At 45.7% G+C, this 24,857-nt stretch overlaps 1 protein-coding gene across 3 annotated transcripts; it reads left to right on the plus strand.

Annotated features, from left to right (window-relative positions):
* The first annotated feature begins 388 nt into the window (after positions 1-388).
* On the plus strand, positions 389-7,479 carry BPIFA1 (BPI fold containing family A member 1). Of its 3 annotated transcripts, XM_043884146.1 has the most exons (9): positions 389-448; positions 2,005-2,179; positions 2,330-2,489; positions 3,961-4,068; positions 4,385-4,534; positions 5,378-5,462; positions 6,070-6,133; positions 6,626-6,701; positions 7,290-7,479. In XM_043884146.1, exons 2-8 carry the CDS (start codon positions 2,020-2,022, stop codon positions 6,664-6,666), a joined length of 768 nt encoding a protein of 255 aa, XP_043740081.1. In that variant the 5' UTR covers positions 389-448; positions 2,005-2,019; the 3' UTR covers positions 6,667-6,701; positions 7,290-7,479. The 3 variants fall into 3 exon arrangements, with proteins under 3 accessions (XP_043740081.1, XP_043740080.1, XP_043740079.1); XM_043884145.1 differs by lacking the exon at positions 389-448 and having other exon boundaries at positions 1,956-2,179; positions 7,276-7,479; XM_043884144.1 differs by lacking the exon at positions 389-448 and having other exon boundaries at positions 1,956-2,179.
* Positions 7,480-24,857: the final 17,378 nt, after the last annotated feature.

Consider the following 24,857-nt stretch of genomic DNA (forward strand, 5'->3'; position numbering starts at 1 on the left):
CTGGAGAATCCCAGGGACAGAGGAGCCTGTCCTGGGGTCGCACAGAGTCAAACATGACTTAGCGAGTAAACAACAGTGAGACTGAGGTCCCTCCCAGAGCTCCAGCAGCTGCCTCTCCCGGTGTTCCAAACGTAATCTTCAGGCCACCTTGGAGCCAGGGTTCCCAGCCTCAGCCCCACTCACAAAACCATGAAATCTTGAGTAACATCCCCATCTCATTTTTCTGTTTAACTTGTCAATCAAACAGCTTAACGGCCCCACCTACTAATGTGACTGGCAATTATTTACTTTGGAGAGCCCTGAAAGACACCAACAGATTGCCGAATTCTGAATTATCTATAAATCCATCTCTCGATCACTCATTTCCTGATTTCCACACTATAAAAAAGGCTGCCTGCTCAGCAAAGCAAGGAGACCACGACAGCTGCCAGGACCTCTGAGAAGCCAGGTGAGACTTGTGCATTGGACCCTCCCCCACCACCACCACTACTGCCTCGGAGGGCAGAGGTGCTAACCTCCACACTGTGGCATCACTGGCTGACTGCACTTCAGATCACTCTTTGGGGTCTTCCAAGAGAACCAAGGCTTGCCATTTGGGGGGCAAGGTGATAAGCATCCACTCTGCCTCCCTAAGAGACCATTGACATCAATGTAGAGACTTTTGGCAGCAGGCTATTTGATGGTGATAGGGAGCACGGGGCTGTAGGTACACTGCTCAAATTCCACGTGAGCTAGGGATCTCTCATGGGCATACTCCTCCTGCCCTAAATCCCAGTCTCTACAGAGTTTTATCTTGAGTTTACCACTGTGCATTGCTCAGTGTACACCCTCACTCCATTGTGCATCCAGACCATCGCCCAGCAACCTCCTACAATCCACCCAATTTTGTACATTTTGGTGCATTTTTCTGGGACCAAGCGTCCTTAGCTTCCATTGGAGTCATAAAAGATCTGTTGCTGAAAAGAAATTCAGAGGCCCCAAGCCAAGTTTACCTCCCAAGGAAGCCACAACTGGCTCTTTGGACCAAAAAGCCCTTTAGATTCCTGTGGCAGCAACAATGATGGCTCTTTGGCCAAATTGGCCAGTTGATGGGATTTTGCCTAAAGCAGCCAAGTGTCTCCAGCGTGTGGGAGCCAGCTCCAGCTCTCATCACCTTTACTGACTTCCAAAAAGGCCCTGGAGAAGGATGGTGGCATCTGGGAAGAGGACTGGTGCAAAAGGGAGGCAGGTGTCAAAAGTTGCCCAGGAAGTTCGTCCAGGTCATCTTGAGGGAAAAGAGAAAGACATGGACAAGATAGTTTGTATATTGGTAGGGGTGGAGAGTTGGGGTGGGAGGGACACCTTCCTCCAACTGCAGTTCTGCCATTAGTTTGCTGTTTGACCTTGGGAAAATCACTACCCCTCTCTGGTCCTCTTGTCCTTGTTGAATGAGGACTTTGGATGGTCCCCAGGATTTCCCAGCACTGGTATGAATGAGATGGTAACTATAGCCCTGCCACCTTTGATAGTCTTGTGACTTGCAAGGGCTTCCACAAAGCATCACGCGCTACACGCAGACCAGAGGACTTAAGGAGGATGGTGACAAAGCAGAGGAGCTCCTCAGCCACTAGCACGTTTAAGCCTTTTAATTTGCTTTGTCTCATTCAATACATTGTAAGCAAGCGCAACTGGAAAGTAAATCTGATGGTCACTTAATTTAAACAGAGGCCCCCAGGGCAGAGAGAGCTATCTTTAAATCCTATCCCCAGTGTGTACTTGTGACGTTGGGAAAAGTTACCTAAACTCACTAGACCCCCGTTTCCTCACTGGTGTAATGCAGGTGCCGAGTGTCCACATCTTAAGGGTAAAGATGAAATCAGACACCGAATGTGGAGCACTCAGCCTGACACCTGGCTCAGAGCAAATGCCTTGGCTGTAGCTATTCACTCCCTGGTGTGCTGGGGCGGGGGCAGGCAGTGGATGGGTTCCTCTCTAGTATCTGTGCCACAGTGGTCCTCTCCACAGATACTGAGTGAGAGGATGTTTCAAATCGGGAGCCTCGTCGTCCTCTGTGGGCTGCTGGCCCAGACCACGGCCCTGCTGGAAGCCCTGCCCGTGCCCTTGGACCAGACTCTGCCCTTGGCTTTGACTCCAGCCCTAGCCCCGAAACCCACAGATCTTGCTGGAAGCTTGACAGGTGGTAAGTGAGAGTCTGTGACAACTTCTTCCAGGTGTGTGTGTGCGTGTGTGCGCAATCATCTCATGGTTGGGAAGGGGGCTAAAAGGGGGCAAGGACTGAGGAGCCATAATTGTCAGATCTGACCCTCAAGGACCCCACACCCATTTCCAGCTCTCAGCAACAGCCTGCTCTCTGAGGGTCTGTTGGGCACTCTCAAAAACCTTCCGCTCTTGGACATCCTGAAGACTGGAGGGAACGCTTCCAGTGGCCTGCCGGGGAGCCTGCTTGGGAAAGTGACTTCACTCACCCCTCTCCTGAACAACATCATTGAGTGAGTAGCCCTGAAGCAGGGCCTTGGGCCCCACCAGAGATCTCCCGCTGGAGATCAGCCAGCCCCAGGTAGTGGCCCTGGAGGAGGGAGCTGGGTCATCAGAACATGAGGCCAGGATTCAGGCTGAGACCCCCTCACAGTCTGGCAGGGAGCAGCAGCTCTCCTGAACCAGCAATTGCTCCCAGTCCTGAAGTGCAGCTTGGATCTCCGTCATCATCTATCACCCTCACCATAGTCCTCTGAGGTCAGTTTAATAATCCCTAGATTTACAGAAAAGTGGAGGCACAGAAAGGGGTCTGTGCCCACACCACCAGAGTGATGCAGAGTGCAGGTGCTAACTCTAACTGACCTAAGTCCAAAGCCAAGGCTTTTTTCCACTCTACCATGATAATTTTGCTCTCTTTATCAGTGAAATCCCTTCTTAAGTTGCTCTCCTCACTAGTGAACACGGTGGCTTTTGATGTAAGCAAGAAAATGTAAGCTATTCTCCTCAGTGACATCGTCATGTGATGTCCGTGGGACAATCCAATTAACAAAGAGCAAGAGTGGAAAGTGAGCTGGCAAGACTGGGTCCTTTACAGAACTGGATCAAATCCATTCCCAGGATTCCTACCCTCCCCAGCCCTCACCTCCCTGCTGCCCAGATGCTTGCCTCTGACTTGAAGACAGACAGATATCCTTGAGTCTGATTTCTGTATCCATCATGTACTTGCTGGGTGACCCGGGGCAAGGCATTCAGTCTCTCTGGGCTTGGTTTTTCCATCTGTAAAATGAAGATTATGGTACCCACAGAGAACTGTCAGGAGGACTGGAGAAGATGTAAATCATCTGACACAGAGGCTAGCTCAGAGAAGAGAAAAGGCCTCAGAGAAGAGGCTTACTTCCACCCTCTCTGTTTTCCCCAGCTTCCTGCTCCTCTATCTTCATGATAAACTTTATTGATTGACCTGCCATTGAAGGACTCAGCAAGATTCATGATCCCTACTCTTAAACGTGAAGGACTTACTTCAGTTGCCCCGACATCATCCTCTCATCCACTTACCCACCCATACATCCACTTGACCATCTGCCCTTCGTCTAACCACTTTCTCTTCCATGCATCTACCCACATATTCATCCACCCACCTGCTCATCAGTCCACAAACTCAGCCAGTATAAAGTAACCCCTTTCTTTGTAAGGCTCTGAGCTGGCGTACAGGATGCAAATATAACCCAGACACAGTTTCTTATCTTGGAAAACCTCATAGACCTGAGGTGAGCAGACGGATCTGACCCAGCGCAGAGGATGGGAAAAACTGATGTGAGACTCAAAACCCATGTGGCTATTGTTGCAAGACTCCCCTCATATCTCCTCCATCCCACCTCATGGGTAGCTCCACCTCTGAGATGCTCATGGTGGGATTAGATGTGGTTTCTAAGTTTAGGACTAGAGGAGTTAATGTTTCTCACTCCAGTGTTTCTCCCTGGGCAGTTTGAAGATCACTAACCCTCAGCTGCTGGAACTGGGCCTCGTGCAGAGCCCCGATGGCCATCGTCTCTATGTCACCATCCCTCTGGGCATGATCCTCAATGTGAACACGTGAGTGGACTCCAAAGGGGGATGGGAGGATGGCTCACCAAAGGAGACCCTGATGATTTTGAGTGGTAAGAAAGAAAAAAGCTGTTGGGGTCTATCCAAAAGACCTGAGCCTCCAGCTTCAGCTCATTTGCTGCTATGCGGAGTGACCTTGAGTCACTTGGGAGACTCACTTGGCCTCTTTGAGCCTACTGGGAATTGAGAGGAGTACAGCTGTGGGCAAGATGGGATGAGGCAAGACTGGCATATCTGTCCAGAAGAAAACCTCCTCTGCCTTTGGACATGGGAGCTCAGCTACAGCGGACTGTCTCCTGTGCAGGCCCTTGGTGGGGAGTCTGCTGAAGCTGGCTGTGAAGCTAAACATCACCGTGGAACTCTTAGCTGTGACAGATGAGCAGAAGCATGTCCACCTGGTTGTTGGCGACTGCACTCACTCCCCTGGCAGCCTGCAAATCTCCCTGCTTGATGGGTGAGGCCAGAGGGGTGGCTGCTCCTATTGAGACAGTAGGATGGAATGATGGGTGAACGCTTGGAAAGATGGAACAATGGGAGAACGGGTGAGTGGGAGGGTGGAAGAGTGAGATGATGGATGGATAGATGGACAGATGGATGGATGAATAAGTAAATGGTCACTACCCCTTCTTAGGCCAGGCTGATCAATTTTATGCTGGATTAGGCAACAAGAAATTTGAGTTCAAGCCCCATCTAGCTGAGGGATATGGCAGGAGATGGAGGGCTCCCTGTGTGAACTTGAACAGTTCTTCCCCAGCTTGAGTCTCAGCTTACTCAGATAATTGTAATATGGAGCTATATTGGCATTATTGAGAGAATCCTCAAAAATAATAAATGTGAACATGCTTTGTCCCAGTAAAGAGTAAAATAGCTATGGAGCCCACAAGGGTGATTATTTCAGTTACTCTTGAAAGGGAGAGGGAGGCAGGTATAAAATACAGGAGCCACCCCCATCATGACTAACATTTATTGAACACACATATGTGTGTCCCATGTATCGTCTCATTGAATCCTCATGACAACTGCATACTAAGCACTGTTCATTCCTATATGGATTCTACAAAGCCTGATTGAACACCTACTGTGTGCCGGCACTATGTGTTTGTTCTACATGTACCTAGTGTGTGCACTGCTGTGTGGGGTGTCACTCCCTTTGGATGGGCGCATTGTTATGGATGCACGTGGGTGTGGAGGCACAAGGCCAGGTCCCCTTATCAGTACTGAGACTGCAGTGGGCAGAAACCCAAGCTTCTCCATGCCAGCCCCAGGCCCCTGCACTCTCCGTGATTTTCTCTTTCAGATTGGGCCCCCTCCCCATTCAAAGCTTTGTTGACAACCTCACTGGCATCTTGAATAATGTCCTTCCCGGGCTGGTGCAGGAAAAGGTAAGTGGAGACAGAGTGCGGTCTCCTGGTCCTTGGATCTTAGAGCTTCTCAAGCTAAAAGAAGCCCCTGAGGGAGCTTTTCTGAGTCACTCAGTTTGATAAGTAAATTTCATCCATCAGTCTACCTGTCCACTGGTCCATCTGTCCATGTTTCTTCTTCCCATCCTTCAAAATGTACCGATTGGCTTCTGCTCTGGGCCAGGCACTCTATGTGTCCACACTATAGCTGAAACAGATCGGTTCCTGCCCCAAGAAGCTCCCAGTCCACCCCCACTATGGCTGCAGACAAGGCTCACCCAGCCTATGCTCAGGATCTCCTATGACCAGAAACCCACCCCTCCCAGAGCAGTCCGCCCGATTCAGAAACAGACGCCAGATCACAGAGTGAACAACCACTCACTCTGTGATTGGACACCTCATCCCCGCCTTCAACATCTCCATCTTCCCAGTGTGGACGTGTCAGGGTTCATCTGTGGGATTGCTCAGAATCAGATACTCTCAGACACAGACAAATGATAGAAGATCTCTGCAGAGGACCCATACTCGGGATGCGGTTGCTGCCAGTGTCTCCCAAGGTGCCTAATGCTCCTTTCTGCCCCTGACTCAGGTGTGCCCCCTGGTCAATGCAGCTCTCAGCCACTTGGACGTCACTCTGGTACACGCCATTGTCAGTAAGTACCCGCTCTGGGTCGGGAAAATCCCCTAGAGAAGGAAATGGCTACCCACTCTGGTATTCTTGTCTGGGAAATCCCATGGACAGAGAAGCCCAGTGGGCTACGATCCATGGGGTCACAAAAGAGTCAGACATGACCCGCTTCCAAGTCCTCTCTCCCCTCTGCAGGAGCAGGGCTTTTCCCCAGGGAGCTCTGTCCCCACACACATGGGACAGCTAGGGCCCTCCAGTCTCAGCTCTCCCCATTTTAGAGTTCTTTTTTGCCTTGAATTATCAGAATCATCTTAAGACCTAGACCCTTCTCCCCACATCAGCCATAACTTAAGAATAGCTGGGCTGGTTGATGAAGGAGGCACAGTCCCCTTCAAGCCCTGCCTGAGCATGGTTGAATCTCAGAGTTCCCATTTCCCAGGCCCCTGAGGACCATGAAGATCCCTGGGCTCCTTCCCTCTGGTCTGTGGTTATTGGCTTTTTTCCCCCCATTTTCCAGATGCACTGATCCACGGGCTAGAATTTGTCATCAAGGTCTAAGACTTCCAGGAACGGACCTGGCCTCTGCTGAGCCAGTGAGTATTGCTCCATATTCCACAGGATCTGGGGGGTAGTCAGCTGTTCTCCTCCTGGTGAGGGCAGCAGGGGGCTTGGGACAGTGCCATCCAAAGGGAAAGACAAACAGCCATATAGACATACACCAAGATGCAGAAAGAAGTCCGCAGAAAGGCTGACAGTGGCTGACAGTGGTGGAAAGACACAAGTGGCACCACAATACAGATACAAAGGGAAGCACACACAGTCATGGATACACACACACACACACACACACACACAAAGTGCCCAGACACACAATGGTTACTCAGGCAGACGTACAGATGCACACAGTCTCACATCAGCACACGTACACCTTTACACTCACATATGCAAACACGCCACACATAAATACACATGCACACACAGACACACACTCACTCAAGCACATGCACAAGGAGCCCCCTGACTCTGGGTCTGGGCTCCCCTGGTGGCTGGAGACAAGACCCCCCAGCTCCAGGGTCTCAGCCTCCTCCCCACCCTCTGGAGGGCAGGTTTGATCGTGGGCCAATACCATCTAGACTGAGGGACCTTGAGTCTCCATTTTGTCTGGGGTCTTCTCCCAACAGAACCATTTCCTGAGGCAGGATTCACTGCCTGCCCGAGGGCTCACAGAAGGCTGACCCATGTCCTGGACAATGACACAGCCATGCTTGGAGACCAGAGCAGCCTTCTCGCCAAGGAAACTTCTCCCTTTGCTTTCCCACCAAGCATGTGTCATTCCTTGTTCATCACCAAATAAAACTGCCCTTTCTCTGCGTAAGATATTGTCATTCTTCACCATCACTGGAGGGCTCACAAGTGGGAAAGAGTCCTGGCCTGAGTGACTGGAGCTATAGAACAGAGTTTGAACCTTACATTGAAGATCTTAATGGTTTAGGACAGAAGGACATTCAGATGAGCATGGATTTCAGAACAACTGCTCTGGGGTTCTTAGGATGTGCCACGGGGGTTGGATAAATGTAACTCTCCAGGCAAAAGTGATGATACACAAGACAACATTTCACAAGAAATGAAAATGACAGACTAGAGAGATGTTCAGGAAGTGGACCTAGAAGGGTGGAGGTGAGGGAGCAGGTGAGATTCCCATCTGTGTCTCAGGTGGGGGATCCCAAAGGTAACCAGAAATATGGGGGGATGAGTTGATTCCAGCAGGAAGATCATGCCTTTAGCTGTGGCCGTGCTGCATGAAATTGCCTGGGAGACCTCAAGGAAGCCATCCAGGAAGCTGATGGATACAAGTTGTCTAGCACTGCTCTTTTGCCTATTTGCCTCCAGTCAATACTAGCCTCTTCTCTGCTTTTTCAACAAAAGGATGATAAAGATAATGGGAAAGAAGTATAGGAGAAAGGACAAACTAGACCAAAATGTTCATTGCTGAAAGGCTTGGGAAAGTGAAGCACAAAGAAGGGTCAGAGGAGTTGCATATGAAAAAATTATTGATGCCCTGAGTGAGAATCATATTTTAGAAGAAGAAACCTGATTTTAAGGAACTGAGAAGAGAATGGGATATAAGGAAGTTGAGACTGTGAATCCAGGTAAGGTTTATGAAAAACTGGAAGCAAGAAGGAAGAAGAAGGGCTACCTAGGCTGAAGAACATTGTCCTCTCAAACAAAAAATAAACATGCTCTCATTATTTGAGGTCCTTAGAGGACCAGCTCCACCTTTTCACTCCATAGAGGAGGCCTTGGGTTGTTGTATATGAATGACTTGTACAAGGTCACAGAATGACAAAAAGGCAACTCAAGGACTGAAACATCACAGATATTGGGAGACCCCACTAACTTTGTAAGAATTAGAAGATGCAGGCTGGTATTTCTCAACCCCTGCCAAACATCTGCCATCATGTCTGGACCCACCACTATCTCCACTCTCTGTTGCCACCAACCAATATGGCTCAGGGAAGGACAGTCCAATGGTTCAGAACTGCAAGAAGGTTTATTATAGGAAACCAGTATACGTCTTCTGATGAGGATTTAAGAGGGGAAGCATTTTCCACAGTCACAGAAGTATAAGATCTTTGAGCTCAGGATGGATAGTTAAATTCTGTAAGAGGCTGAATTGATTGTTATGACTATGAATGACTTGAAATACAGAAAGGACCTTCCAGATTGGAAACCATCAATCAGGGCCTGACTCGGAGAGAACCCAGGCATGTCTTTCCTGGTCAGGACTGAGAGTCTCCCAGGGCCGAAGCCCCAAGAATAAAGGTGGATAAAGATGAGCGCACGCACACACACACAAACACACACACACACACTGGTAGGGGACCATCAGCACTGGTCAAGCTGCCCTCTGACCTGGCACTAAACTGTATTCCTGCCTGGACGCACATCCACTGCCCATCTCCGGTTACTATTTTCTTCTCACTGCTCCCTGGACTTCTTCCTATAGCTCATTAGTGGGTGTTTTCCCTCCCCTAACAATTTCAATTCCTAGTTAACCAGTCTGACATTCCCCAGGATACAAGATAGTCTGCCAAATGACCTGGTTAACCAGAGCACATTTATGACTTATAATAGTGACATTTCCACATTTTTAAAAGCTCTCCACAAAGATGTCAGTAGCAATGGCAATGGCAAGTTAAAGACTTCCAAAAATTCTCTCCTACCTAAAAGCAATTGGAAAACTGGCAAAAATTGTCAGAACCAACTTTTTCAGAATTCTTACAGCAATCTGGGTGGGGAGGAGGTGCTATATTCAATAAAGATTGCTGAATCTTTGTGACATTTTATCAAGCTTTGTGACATTTTATCTTACCCATCTCCCACTTTTCAGTTCCATAATAGACTTGAAAACTAAAATCCCAATATCTTGGTGAAAACCAGTAGCCTGGCAACCAGTGGAGGTCAGCAGAAGGGGATGGATCGAACAATTTCAAAGCCTCATTCCCAGAGAACTGTCATTATTCAACCGGTCCATTAGTTCCCTGGTTGAGCCCATTCCCAAGGCTGTCTTGACATGACCTGACTCAGAGTTCAGCCAGTCAATGTGAACTGTCTTTTCCCTAAGGACATTTGTCAAAACGGTACACAGGCCTTAAGACTGGATCCCCAGGAGTCTTGTGGACTCTCAAGCTAGTCCACATTCAAGTTTTCAGGAACTTGTCATAATTACCTTTAAATGGTCCTACAAGTTACTGGCTCCAGCAGCCTCTGCTTCAGGTAAGCTGTTCTTGACTATAATTCTATGTATTCATCTGTCTCTCCAGATTTCGAGATGGCAGTTTGTCCTATGACCTCTGCCTGCCAATATAGGAGACATGAGTTCAATCCCTGGTCCAGGAAGAGTCTACATGCCACAGAACAACTAGTCCCACGCACCACAACTATTGAGCCTGTGCTCTAGAGCCCAAGAGCCCAACTACTGAGCCTGTGAACCTCAACTACTGAAGCCCACACGCCCTAGAGCCATGCTTTGCAACAAAGAGAAGCCACCACTGTGAGAAGCCCACCCACCCCAACTAGAGAGTAGACCCCATCTGCCACAACTAGAGGAAGGCCCTCGCAGCCCCAAAGACCCAACACAGCCAAAAATAAATGAATGAATATTCTTTTAAAAGATGCAAGGGTGCAGGGAGGGTTCCTACTCCTCGTAGGGACACAGTTGAGAGCCCGGGCAGTTGATAAGGCAGGGGAGCAAGAGCCAGAGACGGAATGCTGGTTGCATGTGACCCTGACTGTCACATGCATGGTCATGCATGGTCACATGGTCACCCCTACTTGCATGTGACCCTGAATGCAAAGTAGCCAAGACCAGTCACAATCCCACAGCCCTCTTGAGCTTTAGCTGCAATGCAGCGGAGCAGAACTCACTGCATGCATCCTCCTCTTTGGGAATCAGTCTTCTAAGCTATGAAATGGGAGACTTTCAGCATTTGAGTCCTGGTTTCAGAAGAAAACTCTCTCCCCAGGAAAGGTGCTGTTTTATTTATGCTACAGTTGAATACCTGGCTCCCTTCGTTTCCCTTTGTATTAGTTATCTATTGCTGCGTAACAAATTATCCCAAAACCTTTTGGCTTAAAACCATATACATTTATTCTATCACAGTATCTGTGGGTCAGGAATATAGAAACAGTTAGGTGGTTCTGGCTCAGAGTCTCCCATGAAGTTTCAATTAAAATGTTTTCCAAGATTGCATCTTCCAAAGGCTTAACCAGGGCTGGAGAATCTACCCTCAGTACTTTGCCTCTCCGATCTCTCCATTGGTCTTCCCCCAGAGCAAGTGGTCTAAGAAAAAGAAAGAGGGAAACTCCAGAATCTTTTATGACCTCATTCTTAAAGTCATGCATCATCACTATCTGCTATCTTCTCTTCATTAGAAGTACATCACTAAATCCATTCCACCCCGAAAGGGAGAATTAACCCCCTCTTTTGAAGGGCACATCAAAGAATTTGTGGACATGTTTTAAAACCACTGTCCCCCTCTCCATTCCAGATGTTTCCCTGGGCATTGTACTCAATAGCCAAAGGCTCAGAAGCATGTTTTCCTAAGCAAATGAGCCTTTTCTCCTTAGATAAAACCTTGAGCCTCCCAATAAGGTAGAAGTGGCTGCAATCCAGTTTGGATTTTGAGTTATTGTTATTTTGACTGTTTGTCTAAAAGCAGTTTTTCCTTCCCACCACATTCAAATCAGATAAAAGTAGAAATACACTGACAAAAGTGGAGATACAGGGCACAGTTTCAACATTTCTGCCCTCTGTCAGTGTTTCCTCCAGCGCTGATGGTATTTTCCCTCCATTTGTGAGATAACTTCAGACAGAGCATGAAATCCCAACGGGGAAACATTTTTGTTCTCTGTTTCTTCTTTTTCCCTTCTTGTGACTGCAGCATGAAGGAAGTCTCACTTGGAAGCTAGTCTGTCTTTACTACTTCGGGTGAATTGGCTACAACCAAGAGAGAGAGAAAGTGAGATCCTCCAATTCTCAACACATTTTTCCATAAAATTTCACACTTTTCTTTTTCACTTATATCTGGTTTGTGGTTACATTCTATTTCTGAAAGTTGATAACGCTGGGACTTTTAACTGAAAATTGTGAAGTTACCTATTACAATAGATTTTCTTTAAAAATAGAGAGACAGTTGAAAGGAGGAATACTGAGTAATAAGGTAATGGTGGCTGGTTTGGGGCAGAAATCCGGGAGGTAACATGTAAATGATTGGAATCTGGGGATCAGATCCTCAGATCCTCTAATGGGAGACCAGTCTCTTGATGCCTGGAAAGCCTGGCTTCTGGATAGCCAGAAGCCAAGTAGACCTCCAGGGCCCTAGCCAGCACGTTCGTATTGCCCTGTGACCACTAGAGAGAGCTGTTGCATGGCAACCCAGCAGTCATCTTGAAAATGAACATTTATTTGGCAGCAATGGTGAGCCTGGCACCTTGCTAAACCCTTTAAAGGCAGGATCTTATTTAATCCTCACCCAGAGATAGGACTCTATGACCTAAAGTCATCCAGACTGTGAGCAGCAGATTCTGGTTTCAGATTCTGGAAGTCAAACTCAAGAGCCCAAGCTCTTTGCCACTATCCTCCAGCCAAATTTGCACATTTTCATTTTTACTGGTTATTCTCCTATTGGGTACGGATTGCAAATGCATTCACTATCCCTCCACCTCCAGCATACCAAATTGTTTTATGCTATTAGATGCTTGACCCTAAAAGTGGGGTGCCTGATCTACCGATGAAAATACAGGATACCTAGTTGAGCTTGAATTTCAGATAAACAATGAATATTTTGTGAATGCCCCCAATATTGCATGAAACATACTTAAACTACGAATTATTCATTTGTGACCTGAAGTCCAAATTTAACTGGGCTTTCTGTATTTTTTCCTGGAAAACTTACCCTAGTTGCATTTGCATTTGTATCTCCTCCCCTGTACTCCATTCACCCAGAGAGGGGAATATTTACTGAGCATCTACTCTGTGCTAGTTTTGAGTTGAGCCCAGAGCAGTCGAGGGCTTGCAGCAGCTTCAGGCTGCAGTTCAAGCAGCACTTGTTTGAGCCACGTGATGAGACAGAACCCATGGTACTAGAAGTATCTGTGATAGACAAAGATGCCATGTGGAGTGTTTGACAAACCCCATGCCATCTTCAGCAGAGAACTATACATCATTAGAAAAAACAGCTCCTCACTGGGTCATCAAGTGACCGTGAGGCCAGAGCTTCCCATCATGCACTAGGCACAGTTATCCAGCAAGTCGTAAGGTCAGGCAGGACCTATAGCCATCCAACATCAGGTAGAAGTAGTACATCTAGCTCAAGCTTAAGGTCCAGGGGGCAGAAGTAAGCTGCAAGAATAAGGTGAGCATGAGGCCAGACATCCATCTCCCATGTCACATATGTCACCTACTAGTGTTGTTGCCCTTCCACTTCTCTCTTGGCTCACACGTATGGCTACATGACCAGTTGATGGAGGAGAAAAAAAACCTGAGCATGGTCCTTTAAGAGGTTGGTGTAAACTGAAAACAGATGCTGTTTCACTATAGCTGTGCTCACTAAGGAGTGACCCTGAAAGATGAGAATGAGAAGGAATCCTGAAGTAGGCAAACTTCAGGTTGCACACGTGCTCATCCAATTGGGCAAAGAGAGAAATGGCCAGATAGTCACTGTTTTGTGGGCTGAGGAAAATGGTTTAATAATTTAACCATGGGCCTGGAAGAAATGAGATTTAGAGATTGGGAATGCCAAAGCAGCTTTAGTAACTGCCACCGAAGGTATGTATGACCTGCCACCAACAAGGACCAGCCTGATGTGGTACCATCCATTCAGGTGACCAACCAGCCTCTTGGCCCAGCAGAAGGGCGGAGGATTAGGACAACTGAGAACAGACGGCATTTTGCGTGTCGGCTGAGGCCTCATGATCCACTGCAATACCATGGACTCCAGTTATTAACACTTTGGAAACTTCCCATGAGTTATGACTGCATCAGTTTCGTAGGGCAGCCATAACAAAATACTACAGAAATGTATTTTCTCACAGTTTGGAGGCTGGACATCCAAGATCAAGGTCCCAGCAGGGCTGGTTTCCTCTGAGGCTCTCTCCTTGGCTCGCAGGTGTCCTCCCTCCTGTTGCTTCTTCACATGGTGGCCCCTCCATGCAACCTCACCTCTGGTGTGATCTCCTCTTCTTATTAGGATAGCAGCCAGCGGGAATAGGGCCCATCCTAATGACTTCATTTTCACTTGATCACCTCGGTGAAGGCCCTGTCTCCAAATGTAATCACAGTTTGAAGCACTGGGGGGCTAGGGCTACAACATATGAATTTAGGGGGACACAGTTCAGTCCATATCACCTAGAATTCTGGAGTTGCTGAGCCTGCAGACAGCAAGCTTAATATGAATAGCAAGTCGGCCCAAGCAGTGAAAGGAGTGGACTACAGATGCTGGCACTCTCCCCCCACCCCTCCTCAACTGGGCAGAGCCTCACAGCTCCCCCTTCTCTAGAGAACAGCTTTCAGCCAACAGGATGGGTCTCACCCCCTTGGGGGACAACCCACCACAGATGATGGATGAATACGAGGTTGGGGAAGGCCAGTCCCTGTGCCTGAGTGGAACAACTCTGTGCTGGGCTTTTCACTTCTTCACACAGCAGATGGTCAGAGCTGTGGGAGGACTGGCTCAGGTACCATCTGGCACTGAAAAGGGTGTGAATTCATGTGTATGAGATGCTCACTACTGGAGACCAGGGGGAAAGTTTGTGGTACGATAGAGCCTGTGAAATGAAAGACTCAAACCATATGTGCTGGCGTGGGGAAAACCTCCAAGACACATTAATGATGGGTGAGGGAGGGAACCAGGTACAAAGCACAGAGTAGGTTGATCCTTCTGTGATGGCTGCAAAAGGATAAGTCCTTTCTGGAAGGACAAACCAGGAAGTATCTACAGTGAATAAAACTCCAAGGGAGTAGAGTGCTTGGAATGAGGAAATTGTGCACCTGGGCTTCACTCAACCTCCTTCTGTATTGGTGAAATTTTTATCTTATACAAGTATGACTTTCCCCCAACATTTTACTATAAACATATTTATACATACAGGAAATTGAAAATAATTACAGTAAACCCCCATATACCCACACCTAGATTCTATAATGAACAATCTTCCATGCTTGCCCTATCACATAAAGGTTTATCCATCCTTCCATCTTATTTTTTATGCATTTCAAAGTAAATTGCAGATAGCAGTTCACTATGTCTTTAAACACTCCAGGAGACATTTCATTGACTAGAGTTCAGTAGTTGTGCATGTTTTTTAACTTTAAGGTAAAGTGTATATCAAATGAAATGCACAAATCTTTGTGTATGTATGTATCATTTTTAAATTATTTTGTTAAACCTTTACCCTAGCATATACCTCTTTTTTCCTTTTTTATAAAGCCATTTTAAATTTAATTTTATTTTATTTAGTGAGTTGGTTTTAGTTTTTGTTTTTGTTTTTGGCCACACTGTGCAGCATGCAGGATCTTAGTTCCCCAACCAGGGACTGAACCCACACACCCTGCATTGGAAACATGGAGTCAACCATTGCATCATCAGGGAAGTCCCCTCTGTGTATAATTTTTATACCTGATTTTCTTAAAGACTTTTTTTTTTTAAAAAGAGTGCAGTCACTGGCAACCACTGCTGCACTTTCAACCAGCATGTATTGAGACCCTACTCTGTGCCACATAGGGTGGCAACGTGCTGGGGGCGATTCAGTGGACAGGACCAAGTTGCAGTTCTCATGAGCTCCTTGTCCAGTGACGGGGGAGGAGAGCAAACAATAAGCACATAAAAGAATAAGTAAATAAGATCATTGTATATTGAGTGAAAGAAGCCAGGTGCAGCCGGGTACGTACAGCGTGTTCTGTTTATATGAAAACCAAGTACAGACAAAACCAATTTACGGTAGGAAAAAATGAGAACCCACTCCCCCTACAGGGACAGAGGGTGTGAAATTGACTGGAAAGAGGCATAAGGGGATGAAGGCATAAGGAACTTTCTAAGGGGATGGCGAAATTCTGTATTTTGATACGGGTTTGGGTTACACATATTTGTCAAATCTCAGCAAATGAACATTTAAGATCTATACTTCTCATTGTGTACTGAAAGTTTTTCCACTGCAGCCCACTGACTGGACAGCCTCCAGGATCACTTCAATGGTTCCAGAGAGTTCTCTAGCTAAAGACCAGTGTGCATCTATCAGGCAATGTCGACAGCCTTATCAAGTGATATTCCCAAGGTGCTTAATGTTTTTCTGCTCTTCTCTGCCCCTGCATGGTTCCTTGAGGGCTGTGATGTTTGCGCCTGTGTGTTCTGAACAGTCAGTCCCACTGTAAGCCTCAGACTCTTTAGGTCCCCAGTTGCCTTGGCAATGTCATCACCAAACCTTTTTGGAGAGAGACCCAGGGAGCCAATCTGGGAAGCCAGTGCAGACGTGGCCCTCACTTTCTCATGGGCACACAACTTTGATCTCACTGGGGTGAACTTGAACATCATGGAGGAGGCAGCCTATGTTGGATTCCAGGTGCCAGACGACCAGAGACAGGTACTCCTTTGAGCCAAGAGCCCAGCTGCAAGCAAGGTTGAATTCCAAGTCACCACACACGTGCTGAGGACTTGATGGGAAGGGTACTCACATCTGCAACTAAGTCTAAAATGCATCAAACAAATATGGATGGGCAGAATATAGGCGGTAACATGTAGTGTTATCTGTAAAACTAACTGCTCTGTGTTTGAAACTTTCTTAAGAAAATACAGGTCTCTGGCTATGCTGCAGAGAGGAGATATGAGGGGGCCAGACCAGACTGACTGCAGTTGCCCCAGGGAAGAAATGATGAGGCCTGAGTTGAGGCCTGTCAGTGGCACGGAAAGGAAGGAGGCCAGAGACACCATTCAGGGGAGACTCCAGAGGCGACTGGGGAGGTGAGAAATGACTGAAAATGGGCCAGAAGTCAGGGCCCTGTGAAAGCCCAGAATGACCTCTCCCAGGAGCTGCAGATGCTGAAAGTGCAGAGATGACAGGCAGGAGGGTGTCCTGAATGACCCTTCCCAACACAAAGGGGAATGTTGAAAAGAGGCCCTGTAATGCCCCCCCTCCCAGGTGGGTGTCCTGGGTCATCCACTAATTCCCTCTTTCTCCTCTCCTGGAGGACCGGGTGACCGAGTAAACACGGGAGCCTCCATGGGGTGACTTCAAGGGAGGTGCCAAATGGGTCCCTGTGCTCTCCTTCCAGCCTCCAGGAAGTCGAGATAAGCCCAGAGCAAGACATTCACAGGCCAGGGAGGTCCCAAGTTCAGAAAAGGTGCAAAGAGATTTGAGAACTCACTCGGTCTGGGTTTCAGGACCTCCGCTGGTGCCAGGGGATACAGCCGCCCACACGGTAAGAGATTTGTCCTCCAGGTCAATCACACTCAGATAGAGCTCCTCGCCTTTCTTGGTGCATGACAGAGAGCTGGGAGTGAGAAAGGGATTCCCCTTCTGCTCTTTCTCAGTCCTCCGCAGAATTTGGGTACGTCTTGAACGCCTCTCCAACCACTGCCTGTTCTCCCCGCCAGGTGCCTTGAGTGGGCGACATTCCCAGCCACAGCTCCACAACTCATGTTGCGGCTCACCGTGGCTTTAGAAAAAGTATGTCACCTCTCTGAAGAGGGATCATGCACAAAATGAGGATAAAATAGTGCCCAACTCCAGGCATTGGAGTGGGCTTAAATGGGTTAACTCAAACAAGGGTGCATAAGTGCTCACTAAGCTTAATTATAGAGTTTATCTTAATAATAGCCATTATCTCATCACTATAATCCTGCTGTCACTTTTTTTTTTCCTGAGAAGGGATATTGTTCTTTTACTTTTGGTAGTGTTATACAATTTTCTCTTAGAAGTGGAAAATCAAATGTATTTAAGTTTGAAACTGATTCCATTTACCAAAATGCATGCTGAGTAAATAGTAATCTCAGGGGCGGGCAGATATTGCAAAATGTAAATGCAGTTGTGGCAGGCAAGGGAAGGTGGTACACAGAACACAGGAAATGATGGCTGAAAGGTTGAGAGGACAAGTTTCAGAGTCAGATGAACCGGAGTTCAAATCCTGCCTTCTTGCCCCTGAAGCTGTGTGAAGTTGAGCCAGGCTTCCCACGTTTGTGTACCTCCATTTCCTTATGTACAATGGGGAGAGCTTCCCTTGTGGCTCCACGGGAAAGACCCCACCTGCCAATGCAGGAGACTAGGGTTTGATCCCTGGGTTGGCAAGATCCCCTGGAGAAGGAAATGGCAACCCACTCCAGTATTCTTGCCTGGGAAACCCCATGAACAGAGGAGTCTGATGGGCTACGGTCCATGGGGTCACAAAGAGTCAGACACGATTTAGCTACTAAACAATAACAATGGGGGGAATAGCAATGAACTTGCAGGTGGAGGCTGTATCTGGCAGGTAGGGAGCCCTCAGAGATGGTAGGGCTGTTCCTAGACTATAAAAGTCAAACAAGGGGAGATTTACAAGGAGTGTGTGTGTGTGGTGTGTGGATGGAGGGCATCCAGTTCCCAGGCTGGCTGAAACCATTAAAGCCTCGTGATGCTCTGATGGTACACTTCCAGCATCCCAAGTTTGCCTTTATTTTTGGTCTCTGTTCTCCAGAGACCCACAGAGTCCTGCTCAGTTTCAATTCAGGGAACTAGGTGACGACATCTCTGGCCACTTCTGCCAAAATGGGCATAGTCCTGCCTCGATTTCGAGAATAGGCACTGAATTGGACATATTGTTAAGTTCCAGGCCCTGGATCTGAGTCTCATAGGATTAAAATTTCAATCCCTTGGTCCTCTGTTTTGGTGTAACAAACTCAATTAGAAGTAGTTGGAGGAGAGGTGACAACTAGAACTTTTATCTAAGTAGATTTTAACTTCCAATGTGGTATTAATATATACATAATTTCAGCCATTGGCCACTACACATCTCCTTTTTCTACTAATATCTGATCTAAAGAAATTTAATTTTCTAAAAATTTAATAGTTATAAGAGGATACCTTGAAACCATAATTACAGCTACCAACTGCCGGCAGACATTGTTTTGAGTGTGGCTGGTGGCATCCCAAGTCTGACACAGCTCAGAAAACTCAAGTTCTTCCCAACTCAAGGACTTGTCTAAAGTCAGGTCTATAATGCCACCTACTATTACCTTGGATGTCTGAACCACAGCTACTCCATTTTTACTTTCAACTGCATTTCTCTCCTTAATGGCCAAAGCAGATGCCACCCACAATTAATGATTTTGGTGCTTTTCTATATGAGAAAATACAAGAGTTTGGGCTCTTAAAAATCTTTTTCTGAAAGTGCCAAACTATCTAGAGGTCTGTTCTGCCAGTTTTTCCCAGAGCACAAATTGCTTCATCCCTGATCTCCACCCTGAACTCCTTTCAAGGTATGCTGAAGGTCAGTGGCCATTGACCTAATTCGTGCAGAGACTGACAGCAAGACCAGTTTTCAGTTGGCAGGCCCTTCAAGGTCATGAATACAACCATGGTTTGAGGGGCAGTTCATGACCATTTCATCCCATGATGCTAGGAATGTTCATTCCCAGGTCTGGCAAAAGTTTCAGTAATAGGCCATTCAATGTGCTAGTGGAGAAGGAAATGGCAACCCACTCCAGTATTCTTGTCTAAAGAATCCTGTGGACAGAGGAGCCTGGTGGGCTGCTGTCCATTGGGTCGCATAGAGTCGGACACGACTGAAGCGACTTAGCATGCTTGCATGCACTGGAGAAGGAAATGGCAACCCACTCCAGTGTTCTTGCCTGGAGAATCCCAGGGACAGAGGAGCCTGGTGGGCTGCCATCTATGGGGTCACACAGAGTCAGACATGACTGAAGTGACTTAGCATGCATGCATGCACTGGAGAAGGAAATGGCAACCCACTCCAGTGTTCTTGCCTGGAGAATCCCAGGGACAGAGGAGCCTGGTGGGCTGCCGTCTATGGGGTCACACAGAGTCGGACACGACTGAAGCGACTTAGCAGCAGTAGCAGCAATGTGCTAGGTCTTATTGACAGTGGCCAAAAATCTGGACTAGGTCTTATTAACAGTAGCCAAAGGTCTCTGGACCATCTGTCTTACTAGTCTCTTATGTCCGGGAAAATATTCCCCCTGTTGCTTCTTACCATATCTAGAGTTACACTATTACAATCATTGACCTCATACGGGACTATATCATCATTTTATCAGAGGTTTAGTCATACATTTGGTAACGAAAGAAACAATTTCATAAAACAGGCAATATAAAAAATAATATAGCAAGCAGTATTAGTAAGATCATAAGTAAGAATATAAGTCAAGAACTTCCATTAGGTACAACCCAATGTATATCACAGGTCTCTGACTTAGTCTGTTCTGTACCAGTCCTTATCTTTAAGGGAAATTATATATTGGCGCTGTCCATAAGACATCCAGCCCAGTTTTCTAGTTTACTAGACTGATTATCCTTAGTATGATTTAATTGTTCCCAATATAGAGAAGTCTTTAAACTTAAATTACCATACTGTACATAAACCCATCCCATAATTATGGGAGGTTTTATTCCTTTTATTCCAAGCTCAATTTTGCCTGTTGCTCTGATTGAGCTTGAGTACTAGAGGAAGATTCATGTTTATGGCCAGGATCAGAGCAGGCATTATTAATTTGCCAGGTGAGGGAATTCTACCTAGTAATATAAATAGTGGCTTGAACAGGACTATAACTTTTTCTTTTAAAATATATCTCCTAAAAGCCAACCAATTAGGACCTTGGAGTGGAGAAATTCACCAAAGTAACCCAGAAGTACTGTAATTGGCCACAAACCTAAAATTGGACTGATTTTTAAACATAGCATTGGATCGTGCCCATGGTAGAAAAACATTTGATTCATATGCAAAGTTTAAGAAGTCAAGAAAACATCATAAATAATGATATGAGTCAGGTCAAGGATATTGAGCTAGCGATTTCTTATGTTGTCTTCGTCTTATGCTAGTAGGAGTGTAGTTTCTCCTCTGTTTGTGCATTGTTTTAAGGTGAATCTTAGTAAATACAGACCTCCCTTAACAGAACTGGAATTTAATATCCACTGAAACATAATCTTTTTTAACTCTAAAATTAACCTCATTTTTACCAAAGTACCAGGCTTCCCTGGTGGCTCAGACGGTAAAGAATCTGCCTGCAATGCAGGAGACCAGGGTTCGATCCCTGGGTCAGGAAGACCCCCCGGAGAAGGAACTGGTAGCCCACTCCAGTATTCTTGCCCGGGAAATCCCATGGACAGAGGAGCCTGGCAGGCTACAGCTCATGGGGTCACAAAAAGTCAGATATGACTGAGCAACTAACAGTTTCAGTTTTCAATTTTTACCAAATATAGCCAAGTTAAGACTAATCTGTTTGCAAAATAAGCCTGGTCTTGATAAACTTGGCCTGATGATTTATATAAACTATAATTGATGATATAGGCCTTTTTGCTTTGCTGAAACTTTTATAGAGTCTCAGACTGAACTTTTACAAGACTTCTCAGGGCTAGGAAAGTCATGCCAAGAGCTTGTCACAGATATCACCTGACAGATCAAGGTGAATTTCTCCCTTTTCAAGGTCGCCAACATACCTTGAGATTTCTGTACCTGTTAGTGAGTTAGCCTTCCTAATTTATCCTATAAAACTGCTGGGAACCTAAGCGTTTCCGATCTCTGTAGGGATCAGACAGAGAGAAGAGGTAAGTGTTTCAATTCTGTTTTCAAAGGTATAATTTACCAAGTGACTTTAAGTCATAACGAGTTTGAGGGGAAGGTTTTCCTTACACCTGGAAAACACAGATTGAACTAATAATTTTTCAGATGGAAACCATAAAAATTATAACTATATGCACCAGTTCACTCAGTCCTATGTAACTAGTCCTTTTTGTTAACAGATTTATGAAGCCATCAGGTGTCCCATCAGGGCTTCCTAGGTGGCGCTAGCAGTAAAGAACCCGTCTGCCAATGTAGGAGACATAAAAGACGCGGGTTCGATCCCTGGGTCAGGAAGATCACCTGGAGGAGGGCATGGCAACCCACTCCAGTATTCTTGCCTGGAGAATCCCACGGACAGAGGAACCTGGCAGGCTGCAGTCCACAGGGTTGCAAAGAGTCGGACATGATAGAATGAACTTAGCATGCATGCACGCAGGTTTCCCATTAGAATTCTTCAATTTCTTACCCAGTTCAGCTTTATGGCGGGCTTCCCTTGTGGTTCAGCTGGTAAAGAATCCACCTGCAATGCAGGAGAACCCAGTTCAATCCCTGGGTTGGGAATCCCCTGGAGAAGGGAAAGGCTACTCACTCCAGTATTCTGGCCTGAAGAGTTCCATGGACTATAGTTCAGGGGTTGCAAAGAGTGGGACATGACTAAGCAACTTTCACTTTCTTTCTTTTTCTCAGCATTATGGTATGATAGTCAGAAACTTGTATTTATCCAAAAGTTCTTTCTACAAATCTTCTTGAGGAGGAAGCATTTTTGCAAAAAGTTTAGAGTGAAACTGTAAGTGTCTATGAATGACAAAAAGACTTAAAACCCACAGTGAAAAAAAAAAGATTACAATGCAATTGACAAATAAACTTGGTTACTGCTGTAACATACAACACTTGCAGATAATAATTAGAATCATAACTAATAATATTTTACCAGGACATATCAGAATTTTAGAAACTCCATATAATTTCTAGAATATCTATATTAATAACACTTACCAAACAATAAAACTTGAGATTTACTACTCATCAGACAATACTTTCCATGTAATTTAACACACCACATGAACCTAATTTGTTTAATATCTCTCCTTGGGATGTTTCAGGAGCCCTTTGAAGAATCCCAAAGTTAGCTAGAGGTCGAAAGGACTTCATTAGAGTTTTCTTTAGGAAGCTTTGTCAAGAAAATCTAAAAATGAAACCCTTTAGATATTTTCCTTGACAAAACTCAGTCAGACAGGATCAAAAGTCACTATGAAACAATAGTTATTCACTTAGCCAAAGAAACAATAAAAGATGTGAAAGACAAATACAGACCAGACAACTTAAACAGTCACAACACTGGAATTTCAAGTTACCAAAATCTAGAGAGACTATTTTTAGATAGGTATTCTTAAAACATAAACAGAAAACATTCCTATAGAGTTTACCTAAAATCTCTTATTTTATTTGCATTTAATTCACTTATAAAATTTCGTCATACCAAATTATTTTTCTTGCTGACAAATTTACAACAGATATCATAAAACCTTATTTAATTTTTATTAAACCTAGGTGCAATAACAGAGAAGGCAATGGCACCCCACTCCAGTACTCTTGCCTGGAAAATCCCATGGACGGAGGAGCCTGACGGGCTGCAGTCCATGGGGTCGCTAAGAGTCGGACATGACTGAGCAACTTCACTTTCACTTTCATGCATTGGAGAAGGAAATGGCAACCCACTCCAGTGTTCCTGCCTGGAGAATCCCAGGGATGGGGGAGCCTGGTGGGCTGCCGTCTATGGGGTCGCACAGAGTCGGACACGACTGAAGAGACTTAGCAGCAGCAGCAGAAGCAGGCACAATAAAGGTATCACACTTAATGCTGATGACTGTAAAAGCATGTCTATTTTCATAGATGAACAAGTTTATACATTAATTCCAGATATTAATTTAATACTAAATATTTCCCAGTTTACATGAATCTGAAACAAATTCTGGTCGGTTACCTTCTGTACTTTGCAGAACTTATATAAGCACTTAATTTCTTTAAGCCAATTAAATAGAGCTCACTGACAAATTAGCTTTGATAATACCACCCAAAAGTTAAGTCAAAAATAATGCACCCATAACATAAAGACAGACACAATGTGAGATCTCATAACTTCATTTTCTAAACTTACTCAAAAATCAGAAATTACAGTATAAAACTCACTAGTTTATAAGTAACTGTTGGAATACATAAACTGTTAAAAGCCTTCTTCCTTGTTATATTTTTTTCCCTCAGTCTTAGGAATTAGAGATGGTCTAGATAAGATAAGTGTTCCTGAGAGCCCTGGTTTCAAGACCTCAGTCATGTCCGTCTCTGCAGCCCCATGGACTGTAGCCCACCAGGCTCCTCTGCCCATGGAATTTTCCAGGCAGGAATACTGCAGTGGGTTGCCATTTCCATCTCCAGGTCTCAAGGCACAGGGAGAGAAAATCAAGTTCTCCTAGTAGGAATTGTTATAAGGTCAATTCTGAAAAGACATTTCTATCAAGCTTGCCTTTTATAGGCAAAAAGAACTAGCTTGGGAATTTTCAAGAGTTTACCTAAACCAGTTTTCTCTGGAATCTAAACAATATCATGGCCACATAATGTTGTAATAAAATATCATCTCTTTCTTAGTCATAGGCTCATGGCTAAAATATTTCCAGTCAGACAGAATTCACTGAAGATGGCTTTGCTGTGGAACAAAACCAGAATTTCCCATTTCACAAGGCAAAATGGCCATCACAAATCACAACACACAACACAAAGTATTAATATGAGACACAAATAGGCAAGACCATTCTCATCAGACACTCCCTTAAATACAAAATTAGAATTTCTCAGAAAACCTCCTACAGAGATACAGAACTTCAGATCTGAGCACTGAGAGTAAATGGAAATAGCTCAGATCTTCAAAGATTTCAAAGAGAGGGAAGAAAGGCAGGTTGGAAAAAGTGTATAAGGAGAAGGGACAAAAGAGATGACCTTATAGAAGTCTCCTGCCACCTGCAGTCCTCAGATATTACAGGACTTTCCCTTGGGTTTCCAGGAAGGAAGGTCAGGAACTTGACCCTAGCAGAAATCAGAAACCAGATATGAGATCGGAATTTGAGTTCTCTGCCCACCAGAAGTGATCAGGGTCCGACCCACAGATCAGGCTGAGACCACTCAACCAGACTCCTGCACTCAGGATAAAGGCAGAAGAAAAAAGGGTAGGATAGGAGGAGTTGAAAAGACAAAATGGAAAGAGGTCAACAGAGTCTCTTGTTCCTTACAGGGTCAGGGTCAGGGCACTCTGACCAACCATCTGCATCAGGAGGAGACCAGGGACAAAGGGTCCCAGGTAGTGGCCACTGGGTCTGGTCCATTGGCAGGTAAGCTTGTCCCCAAGTACCCCAAGAGATCAGGATGTCAG

Source organism: Cervus elaphus, chromosome 23, assembly GCF_910594005.1.
Source record: "Cervus elaphus chromosome 23, mCerEla1.1, whole genome shotgun sequence".
Lineage (NCBI taxonomy): Eukaryota > Metazoa > Chordata > Mammalia > Artiodactyla > Cervidae > Cervus > Cervus elaphus.

Coding starts and splice junctions, on each gene's coding strand:
- BPIFA1 (XM_043884145.1), top strand. CDS start 1,960: ATGGGTTCCTCTCTAGTATCTGTGCCACAGTGGTCCTCTCCACAGATA. Junction 2,180..2,329: donor TGCTGGAAGCTTGACAGGTG/GTAAGTGAGAGT, acceptor ACCCATTTCCAG/CTCTCAGCAACAGCCTGCTC. Junction 4,535..5,377: donor CAAATCTCCCTGCTTGATGG/GTGAGGCCAGAG, acceptor TTTCTCTTTCAG/ATTGGGCCCCCTCCCCATTC.